Source organism: Chelon labrosus (genome assembly GCF_963514085.1).
Source record: "Chelon labrosus genome assembly, chromosome: 11".
Lineage (NCBI taxonomy): Eukaryota > Metazoa > Chordata > Actinopteri > Mugiliformes > Mugilidae > Chelon > Chelon labrosus.
The window spans coordinates 2547272-2559116 of NC_140344.1; the positions used below are offsets into that span (position 1 = coordinate 2547272).

The 11845-nt window shown below is 41.1% G+C and overlaps 1 protein-coding gene across 3 annotated transcripts in view; it reads right to left on the minus strand.

Moving 5' to 3' along the window:
* Nucleotides 1–10125, minus strand: part of ankrd27 (ankyrin repeat domain 27 (VPS9 domain)) — a 34199-nt gene extending 24074 nt beyond the window's left edge. For 2 of the 3 annotated variants that reach the window (XM_084555996.1, XM_084555995.1), the window contains exon 1: nucleotides 1593–1847. In XM_084555996.1, coding sequence (XP_084412122.1) covers nucleotides 1593–1778 — 186 coding nt within the window. In that variant the 5' untranslated portion in view covers nucleotides 1779–1847. Of the gene's footprint in view, nucleotides 1–1592; nucleotides 1848–8675 lie in introns of those variants that run through there. The other variant, XM_084555997.1, reaches the window with a different exon arrangement.
* Nucleotides 10126–11845: the final 1720 nt, after the last annotated feature.

An 11845-nucleotide genomic window follows, 5' to 3' on the forward strand; every position in this document is an offset into this window, starting at 1 on the left:
GCAATGTTCCAGGTTTTGATTGTGCTGCTGTATTTGGTCTTTGCAGTGTTTTCTCATTTATTTCACTACATTTCTACGATACCATTCAGTGCATATCGTGCAATTTTGGCTTTTGAAGTTAGCAGTCATTTTTAAAATGGGACTTACAGGAGCAGTTTACTGTGTTCTTTGTTCATGGAAGGTGAATGTAATGAAACTTCATACATTAAGCTGAACATTTTGGTTATGCAGTGGCATGGTGCACATAACTTACAGGCTTGGCCACAAAAAAACAAACACAAACATCAAATGTTTAGGGAGAACACCACTGAAGCTGCCATAAGTCCAGGTTTGAAACTGTGTTTATGCCACAGCTATGATGTTACCACAACAGCGCTAAGAGCACTTAATGAAGAAATAATGTAGCAGCTCACCTCTGCCACCGCATGACACTCTTAGCAACACTTAAAACTGATGGCAGGCAAATGGTGTGAAAAAAGTTTCAATGAGTTCTTAAAATAACACTAAAGTGTTATGGTTGATACAGAGATCAGTTTTGCTTTGGTTCGTTCACAGTGTAGTGTGAACTTCCAAAGGTTTTTGCACCTTTCAGAATTTTCTGCGCAAAAATGATTCAAAACATCCACAGATTTTCACACAAGTCCTGGAAGTAGACAAAAAGAACACAAACAACCTTAATAGAAATCTTATACCTGTGCATTTATTTATTCAAAAATATCATATCTATGAGGCACCAAAGTAAGTGAAGCCTTGTTTTCAGTATCTGGTGTGACCCCCTTGTGCAGCAAGAACAGCAACTAAACATTTCAGTAACTGCTGATCAGCCGTCTACAGCTGCTTGGAGGAATTTTAGCTCATTCCTCAGTACAGAACCACTTCAGTTCTGAGATGTTGATGGGTTTCCTCACATGAACTGTTTGCTTCAGGTCCTTCCAACATTTCTGTTGGATAAAGGTCAGGACGTTGACTTGGCTATTTCAAATTCCCATTTCCCAAAAAATTATTTTGTTATTCTTTAACCATTCTTTTGTAGAACAACTTGGAGTCTTGTCTTACTGCATGACCAAGTTTCTCTTTAGACTCAACTCACAGACAGATGTCCTGACATGTTCTTTTAGAATTCACTGGTATAATTCAGTTCAGAATTCATTGGTACATCAATGAAGGCAAGTCGTCTTGGCCCAGATGCAGGAAAATGGGCCCAAACAAGGACATTACCACCTCCATGTTTCACAGACAGGATGAGGTTCTGATCCTGGAATGCAGTGTTCATCATCTCCAAACATGATGCCTCTCATTTAAACCAAACAATTCTACTTTGGACTGTTGTCCCCACCAAAGCCATTTTCCTGAATAAACAAATACTAAAGTATAACATTTCTGTTTCATTTGTAGAAAATTCTTCTGATGCTGAAGACATCAAAACTCTGAAGGGTCACATATGGAATTACGTAGTGTGGCAGTGACAAGTGTTAAACAAAAGAGAATATGTTTTATATTTCAGATTCTTCAAAGTATCCACACTCTTGGCATTCTCTCAGCCAGCTTCAAGAGATAAGCTATTCATTTACTACATAACTTGAGTGACTTACAATTCCGTGGAGCTCTGCCACGTGTTTGCAGAGGTCCGGCCTCTGCTTCTCAAGTGCCAAGTAAAAAGGATTCTTCAGGATGTTCTCATCATATACAGCCATAAGGAGCTGGAAGTCTGGATTCTGCAGAGGAAAAAACATGATGTATAATGAATAGCATGGCAGAATAAAACTACAACAGGGCATCGACTGCGTGATTCCATTCCTACTACAAGTAGGATATGCGTCTGTATGCCATGTAAACAGGTCATTCCTCCTCACAATGGACACAGATGTTCTGCTTTGTGATTGTTTCCAAAATAAAGTACAGCACCAAGGTACAGTTGGGCCTGTAGCAGTGTCAATAAGTGTTTTTGACACAGAATTGACAAACCAAGGGTTAAAGATAGACCATTCGACAGTTCTGGAGCCACAGCCTTAAATTCATCTTCTTTAGGCAAGTGCATGGGACAATAAATAGATTTTGCAAACTGAAGAGTGAGAACTACTGCACAGCAGTAAGGCGCTTGGAGGTGGACCTCTGCGGACACACAGACCTTCGGGGAATAAGACAGGAGTGGAAATTAACGTCACACAGACCCTTGCAGACGTACATGCACAGAAAGTACACTATATTACCAAAAGTATTCGCTCACCCATTCAAATGATCAGAATCAGGTGTTCTAATCACTTGGCCTGGCCCCAGGTGTATAAATTCAAGCACTCAGGCATGCAGACTGTGAAACAAGACATTTGTGAAAGAATGGGCCGCTCTCAGGAGCTCAGTGAATTCCAGCGTGGAACTGTCATAGGATGCCACTTGTGCAACAAATCCAGTCGTGAAATTTCCTCGCTCCTAAATATTCCACAGTCAACTGTCAGCTCTATTATAACAAAATGGAAGCGTTTGGGAAAAACAGCAACTCAGCCACGAAGTGGTAGGCCACGTAAAGTGACGGAGAGGGGTCAGCGGATGCTGAAGCGCATAGTGCAAAGAGGTCGCCGACTTTCTGCACAGTCAATTGCTACAGAGCTACAAACTTCATGTGACCTTCAGATTAGCCCAAGTACAGTACGCAGAGAGCTTCATGGAATGGGTTTCCATGGCCGAGCAGCTGCAGCCAAGCCACACATCACCAAGTGCAATGCAAGGCGTCGGATGCAATGGTGTAAAGCACGCCGCCACTGGCCTCTAGAGCAGTGGAGACGCGTTCTCTGGAGTGATGAATCACGCTTTTCCATCTGCCAATCTGATGGACGAGTCTGGGTTTGGAGGTTGCCAGGAGAACGGTACATTTCAGATTGCATTGTGCCAACTGTGAAATTTGGTGGAGGAGGAATTATGGTATGGGGTTGTTTTTCAGGAGCTGGGCTTGGCCCCTTAGTTCCAGTGAAAGGAACATTGAATGCTTCAGGATACCAAAACATTTTGGACAATTCCATGCTCCCAACCTTGTGGGAACAGTTTGGAGCGGGCCCCTTCCTCTTCCAACATGACTGTGCACCAGTGCACAAAGCAAGGTCCATAAAGACGTGGATGACAGAGTCTGGTGTGGATGAACTTGACTGGCCTGCACAGAGTCCTGACCTGAACCCGATAGAACACCTTTGGGATGAATTAGAGCGGAGACTGAGAGCCAGGCCTTCTCGACCAACATCAGTGTGTGACCTCACCAATGCGCTTTTGGAAGAATGGTCAAAAATTCCTATAAACACTCTCCTCAACCTTGTGGACAGTCTTCCCAGAAGAGTTGAAGCTGTAATAGCTGCAAAAGGTGGACCGACATCATATTGAATTCTATGAGTTAGGAATGGGATGGCACTTCAGTTCATAGAATGAGTAAAGGCAGGTGAGCGAATACTTTTGGTAATATAGTGTATGAACTGGCCATGAATTGGTTTTTCTCCTACAGGAGTGTGCAGCCAGGGAGGGCTGTTAGACTTATGAGGGCACCTGCTTTGGCTTCCACAAAGAAATCACGTAGGCCAGCTCTGACCAGTCTGTCTTTCTCTCTACTTGGATCCACATCTCCATTCACCACTGACACTAATAATACTGATACTGTGTGTATTTTTTTTTCTCCAGCTATGAGCCGGTTTATGCCACTCACCAAATATGTTAATGCCTATCCTTCAGGACTGAATGCTTTTTTTGTCTCATAAAATGAACCTCTGTGATTTTTTTTAATGGAAATAGCTTTTGCACATCCTTTCATTCTTTCTAGCAATTTGTTGGTGCTTCAATGCTTGACCGGGAAAACATATGTTGTGTCGATCAGCGAAGTAAAACTTTGCCCTTTTGCCTCTTATAATGAACACAGGCGTTTTTGTCTTCTACTTCCTGATCCGGCAATGCTTCTGAAATTTGGAAAAGTTGGAAAAAGTGTGGTTTCTCTGCTTGAGAATGGAAATATAGATCTGTCAGTGGCCTAAAGCACGAACTCTAAAACCTCAGCACATCTGTGGTACAAAAAAAGCAGCTAGATGGCTAGAAAACAGAAAAATGTGGTTGTATATTCATACATACGATACGATACGATACAACTTTATTTGTCAGTTTGTGCTGAAATTCTTTTTGCATCCCTGGGCAGCTCATTTAAGGCTAATAAACAATACATACATGTAAGACATATAGTTTCACTGGACCGACACGTGGACATACATGTAGGACATAAAGCATCAGCGGACAAAACATGAGACTTAGCCACACATAACAGTATCAGCAGACAAACACGAGACATAGCCCCAAATGACAGTAACAAGCATTCCATTTCAACACTTGAAGGCATTACATCCATGGATAGGTATTGCACTAAGTCTTAATGTTGCTGGTTTAACAAAAGGATTGATTGATGTATGAAGGAGTATCTAAGTCTGTTGCGGTTGAAAGAGGGAACTCTAAAGCGCCTGTTTGAGGGCAGTAGCTGATATTCTCTGTGTAGAACATGTGAGATGTCAGTGGAAATATATCTGGCCAGCCTGAGCATGTTCTTGTTGTGGGCTTCCTGGAAGAGGTGTGCTACAGGTAGCCCAATGATCTTTGAGCAAATGCAATCATAAAAAAGTAATGTAAATTACAGTTATACACTGACAGTGTGCTTTGTTTTTTGTTTTCTTACTTTATTTGATATTTAATGGTGATTCTAAGTTAAAACAAATGTCCAGTCAGGTAGATAATAAAGTTCTCTTCTAATCTGAAATAGCAAGGAAAAGTCATGTTACTAGATAAATCAAAAAGCTCTTTTTAGAGACTTAAAACTTGCAAGGAACACAGGTGTTCAGATACAGATGATACACCAAGGCGCTTCCAAGTGGTGCTCAGACGATTCAAACATCCGGTTATGATCAGGATTAATAGCCCACAAGAAGAACAGTCTTCTCAAACCCAGGAGAGGCAGATGCTTTGACATGATATTAAAAATGACAACAGGGCAGGACACCGCCTTAACAGCGTCTTGATTCAACTTTGATGTTGATCACAGACAAATGAGACAGTGTCTGTCTCATTTGTCTGTGCTTCAGTGTACTGAAGCTTCATAGAAGCTATAAACACTGATCAGGCATAACATTATGACCACCTTCCTAATATTGTGTAGGTCTCCCTTGTGCCTCCAAAACAGTTGTGACTCATCAGAGAATGGACATGGTCCTTCTGAGGGTGTCCTGTGGTGTCTGGCAACAGAATGTTGTTAGTGGGAGCCTTTGGGTCCTATGGGTTGGGGGAGCTAGTGAGGCCGGGTCAACACCTTTTGCTGTTCATGTTTCTAAACCGTTAAATATGTCTATCTTCCTTTAGTTTATTAACTTCCCTTCATTTGAAGGTAGGACCCCAGTGTTTAATAACTAGTCATGCTATGACTACTTGATTTTTGTTCACACTTACAGAGATAAACCTTTCTTATAAGTAACTAAGTGTTCCTCTTTTAGACTTTCTATCAGTGAATACAATACTCAGCGGTGATCATTTAAGGCAAAAAGAAATTCCAGTAGAATTATCTGCTTAGAGTCTAGCAGTGCCCGCCTTGCTGCTCTGGAAAATATATAAATGGATTTGACTGATTTGACAAAGGGTGGACAGAATGAGGAGATGATTTTATTGGTTGGCACTTTCATTGTTAGCTATGTGTGCAGGTTAAAATCAATGTTGAAGTGTCCAAATGAACTCTAGATGAAGAAGGATGACAAATGTTATTCTGAGCAGAACAGGAAAATCTGAACCAAATTTCATGATAATCCAATAGCTGCTGAGACTCTGAATCAAAATCACAAATGGGAACCTCATGGTTAGTCTGGCGTAGCCTGACTCTTCATTATGGGTCATGTCCCAAACAGAGACTGTCAATAAAGATGGATGGCAGTGGAACAGCTTCTCAAAAGTGAAGCCAAAGCATGTAGAGCTCCACCCCTCCATGTTGGTGGATGGGACTAAACCACTAAAATACACATCATATTTTTTAATAATAATAAATATTAATAATAATGTTATGTTTTATTTCGAATATGAAATAATGACCGACTTTAACACATTAACCATTACTTCTAATGTTATCAGCCAACAAACCTTGTTCAAGAAACACCACATACATACATTTAAAAACTACAACCCTTTATTCAACTATCAAGAAGATATTAAGCAAATGGGTCTCCTAACAACTCATCAAACCATACTACAAATAAAACCAAGAATAATGACATACTGTGGAAACTATGTCTTTCTGAATGTACTTAGGTTTTATGTTTGTATCAGTAAAAAGATTTGAGATCTTGTCTGTTGTTACGATCTCAGTGCTCTGGAAGCCTAAACAGAATCTGACTCCTACTCCAAACCAAAATGACCATCCAAAAGTTTAATCTCTTTATGTGACAGCTCGTCTACTCACCTCATTGCCCCGTTCAGATATAAACTTCATCCTCCCTCAGATTTAGAACGCAAAAGCTGGGAACCAACAGAGCAGAGGCACTAGTATCCCCACCGCGCAGCCCCATGTCAGGAGGCTCAGCGGGGATGAAACTGAGGAATTAGTCACGTGATCCTCGTGGTCCTCGTGACCTCACAGGCTTGAAGCAAACAGTGTATTCAGGGACGCAGAGGAATGTCCATCCCCTCAGGCCCTGACACACACAGCTACATCACACACTTGAGCTAACAGTCATTCAGCTGATATCTTTTCCTGAGGCTGAAAGGAAATTACTCCAGCAGCAGCCGCAGAACAAACATCTACGAATAAGGAGATTAAAGTTCAGCTACCCTGATATTATATCCAGATCACAGCAGGGCTGAAACCAAAGCACTCTATTACTACAGTGACAGATCAAAAACTAATTAAACATTTAGACATATTTGCTTGATTATTCCATAAATCATTTGGTTGATACATTGTCAGTAGATTGTGAAAATCCCTATTAGAATTTCCCACAGCACAGGGAGATATCCTTAATCAATGAACTGTCTTTTAAATGAGCATCTAATCAGTTTATCTGATACCAAACCAATGTTCTAACTCGCACGGTTAAGACATATTTTAAAATGTGATGGTCTGGCCTGTTAGAGTAAGAACCACAAATAATGTGAACATTGTACAAATCTACCACAAGTAGGTTACACTCCACTATCAGCTCAGTACACCTGCTATCCAGTATATTGGTTTTGCTACAAAATGACTTTTTATGATGCCTATTATGTTCACTCACAAAGGTCAAGGTGGAATCTATTTTTTTTTTTTGCTCCACTTTCATAAATGGACAGTTTACATGGCACAGGAAAATGTGCATTAGGTTGGACAAAAATGATTCCGATGGTTTACTTATTGCTGAAACAAACGCTGAAATCCTAGAAATCCCTTTTGGATATAGTTTCCAGTTTGACACATTCAGTTTCAGTCAGCTGTTAAAGCCACAGACTGAAGATTGACTGGGTAAAGGAAGTAGGAAGGTGACAAAACCCAGCATACTGCTCAGTTGACAGGGGAGGTCAGATAAGAGAGGAAGGATCAATAGATAGCTTTCAGGAGGACTCACAGTGGGAATGGGATCATCACTTCACACACTTCTCAGGGTTATACACGTGATGCAGCATGAACAAGAATACCATTCTTCTACATTATCCAGTAGCATGAACCTGAATACGAGGGGCAAATAAGAAGCTATCCAGTCACCTCTGACCTGTAAATAACTTCATCTGATCAGAGTAGGATCTCCAGTCACATAGCCTGGTGTGAATGTAACTGAAACAAGCACAGAGCAGAGTCCCAGTCAGAAAACTGAAGCGGACTTTAACACAAAACCAGGAAATGTCAATAAAAAGGCAATGAGCCTTATGGGCACATTTTCAACAACACTCAGTGGTGAACTGAAGACAAGGCAACACATATAATTCTAACATCAAATGTTATACGGTCTAGCTGCTACACTACTATAATATGTATGTGAAAAATAACCCAGATTTAGATCAAACAGGTGGCTGACAATAACAGCATCTGTCAGGGAATCTTGAAATACACGAAATCAGAATGACATTTAGTAATAAACAAATAAAACATTTTATATCTCGGTCATTCAGCACGTAGCTAACAAAACGCAAGAGGAAAAGAAGCAATTCTGTGTTGACCAACTATTGAAATGCATGTCAGTGCCTGGCAATTTGAAACGACTGATAATATAGTATTTAAACGTGTTCGCCAGATAATGCAAATTTCTTTTAAAACATTCAATTTGACATCCTTTGGCTTTACCTCTGGATGCTGATGTTTACAGCTCACAAGGAGAGACTTAATGCGAGCATGACAGGTGCTAGGGGAGACTTCCGGCGACTGTTAAATTGCTAGCTAGCGTAAGGTCACATTTGTAAGTTCAGATGTTAGGGCTCCTAACGTGACTCAGCCCGTCGCAAATGGGGACCCGGAAGTTTTTAAATTAGCCAGCTGTCTAAAAACAACAACGCTTAAGCTGTTGGAAATAGTAGCCTAATAGCTAGCATTAGCTCCGCCGGCTACAACGTATTGGGATATACAATGTTAGCTGTAGCTTATTAACATGTTAGCATGGCACCGTAACCCGAGCATGTAAAGAAGCCAGCAAAAGCGACGACTTGTAAGAGTGTTTTACCTGCTTTCAGCGAGTGCCTCGGTTCATCCAGGTTTTGGCATGGCAGTGCCAAACACCTACAGTAGCCTGTCAGGAGCCGTTTACTAGCATCCTCTGGCTAAACAGCCGAAAGACCGTAGCCTTTGGTCCGGGTTGCCAGCCTTCAAGGGGGAAACGTCCAATATAAGCTGCCAGAGAGACGTGTTCAGGTGCTGGCGTGTTGGATCAAGTTCTGTTCATCTGGAGGTCTTGCCAAGCAGGAAACGCAGTCATCGCCAGAAGTAGTAGTTTGATTGACCACTCTCTTTTGTGGTTAAGCGTAAGTGAGCAGGGGAGACTTCTAAAACACACTGGCTCACACTGACCTCTACTGGACAGTACGGTGCAGTGCATAGGAGGGCGATAGAAAAAACAAAGCAAGGCAAAGCAACTTTATTTATTTTACCCAATCTTACTTGTTGCACCAGACATACTGTGAGACAACTGCATTTGAATAAGGTTGACTAAAATGACCTGAAGATGTCACAATCAGGCTGAGCTCATCCCAGACTACAAATGTACAGATTTACAACAGAGTGGTGCAAACGGGGAATTTGACAGGTGTGGGCATGCAGGATGTAGGAAGAGTTACACAAATATGAGGAATTTGTTATTGCAAACGTGCTATCCAGAAGTCTCTGCACTTGGCCTGCAGAATATGGACTACAACGGCACACACTTCAAATTGGGCAAACTCATATTTAAATGGAAATCTTCAGTGACCACACATTCATATTAGACTTTAATACTAAGTAGACTATGAACGTACAAACTGTAAAGGTCTTAACCAATGTCTAGTTGATGAGCAAAACCAACTTAGACAAGAAAATTGTTTGAATCATTTATTTATTTCACAAGGTAAACACTATGATGTGTGTTTTCAGTCTCAGTTGTTGTCAGTTAGGGTTAAGGAGCTCAATTCCATTCAGTCACGTGATATGTTGCATTTCTTTGACAAAATCCAGCTTGGAATACTTCAGAGGGAACCCGTTCAGCGTTATGTCTACAGTTAATGATGTTAAACTGGAACTATGCGTCTTACACCCTACTGTTATATGCTGCATATGTCTGCACATTGGCTTCTACTGATCTGGTACTTCGAGTCTGTTCTTGTGCTGACATGATTAGTGCCTCTGTGTTTTCTTTCAGTCCAGCCTTTTCCAGCCACAAGTAGTTTTTCTTTTCTTTTTTTTTATATCAGTCACTTCTGTTATCTGCTACCAGTTACCCATGCAGGGGTGTGTTCTTCCATGATGGTTCCTGTTCTTTCTCCTCCACGTGTTTCTGCTGCCTGAGGTATAAGTGTCATATCTTCAGTGTTGTCCCATGAAGAGATATAATAAAATATTTACAAAAATGTGAGGGGTGTACTCACTTTTGTGAGATAGTGTATTTTATCCGTTTACCAAAGCATATTCAAATCCAAATTTGAGGAAAGGTTTAGGAATTGCCACTCTTGCATTTGTAGCTCCCTCCTTTTAAGGGACAAAAGGTCATTTGAGAGTTGACTCAAAAGCTGAGGGACATGAATGGGACATTCCTTATTCAGTTAACCAGATGGAGTTGTTTTCAAGTGTGACATTTGTATTGTCACAAATTGTTGCTGTGAACCTACAACACACTTTCAGTGGAGTGCTCAATTCCAGTGAGCCATAGGCTGCAAAAACAAATCGATTAGAAAGATGTCAGCAACATTAGGAGGAGAGGCCAATTCCACAGTGTGGTACATTCTGAGTAAAGACAAACACACTGGTGAGCTGAGCAACTTAAAAAGACTTGCAGTCCACAGTGGGCCAACATTGAATGATCTCAGCATCCATGGCAAAACACACTGCCTGGCCAAAAAAAGTCGCCACCAAAATAAAAGATTACACACTCTAATGCTTCGTTGGACCACCTTTAGCTTTGATTACAGCATACATTTGCTGTTGCATTGTGTCAATAAGCTTCTACAATGCCACCAGATTTATTTCCATCCATTCTTTTTTCACCAAGATCTTGTATTGATGATGGGAGAGTCTGACCACTGACCACACATATTGACAAGCCTTGGAACAGCTCATGATTTGAAGCAGACATCTGAGAAAGAAAAATAAAATTGTAGAGGCAGTGTAACGGCATGAACAGGCATGGCTTCCATTGGCACAATGATATGTTAGAAAGCAGAAGCAGCCAGATGAATTCTGAAGTGTATAGGGATATCTATAGGGATACAGATTCAGCCAAATGAAGCAAAGATGACTGACAGTGACCCAAAATGTAATGTGTAAGAAACTCATGACTTTTCAAAGACAAATAAGTGGACTATTCTGCCCTGGGTGAGTCAGTCACTAAGGTTGCTTTCACACCTATATTTAGTTCTGGCCCTGTAATTTGGTACAGTATGTTACAATGTTGTATCAAAATTGTTGTAAATCCTACACCTCTCCTCCAGTCTGGATATTTGTGTTTTTGCATCACATCTAAGTTGTATGTGCAGAGTACCCACTTGCACCTTCCCAGAAATGTAACGCAGTGCAGTGACCAAAATCGCAACAGCTGATTGGTTCAAAATGCATTTCCTCATGCGCGTCTCTCAGACGGACAGTAACAGAAAAATTCTCCCTTGTTCAACCTCCTACAATTCTTGGTTTTCTCTGTTGTAGTGATTTCCGTAAAAGTAACGGTTGTTTAACATTTCTTAGCTCCTACTTTATAATGTGCCCACGGGGGTCTATGAGGATAGACTCGCTTTTAGAGCCAACCTGTAACCACTGGAGGAAATAGTTTTTAGCATTCAACCCCCAAGCTGGTGCCTTATTACAGTTCCTTGAAGTAGCCACTGACAGCTTTACACACTATCAGCAATATTTAACCAGCTTCATGAAGTCATCACTTGGAATGGTTTTCAATTAACAGGTAAGCCTTACCAGAGGTCATCACTCTCACTGAGGTCAACAGTTATGCTCAACTGGTGACCCTAGTAGCAGTTTATTCAGAAATCAAAACTTAACCAGCATGGATCTAAGAACATTCAGCAGTGACTCTAGTCACTAACGCATCTAGTTTGTGTAGTTCATTTGTTTTTTGAGAGGACATTGAGTTAATCTCGGTAAAGTCTGTCCAACTAAGAAGAGGACTGGTGCACTGCTGCAGCTTCAGATATCCCGGCC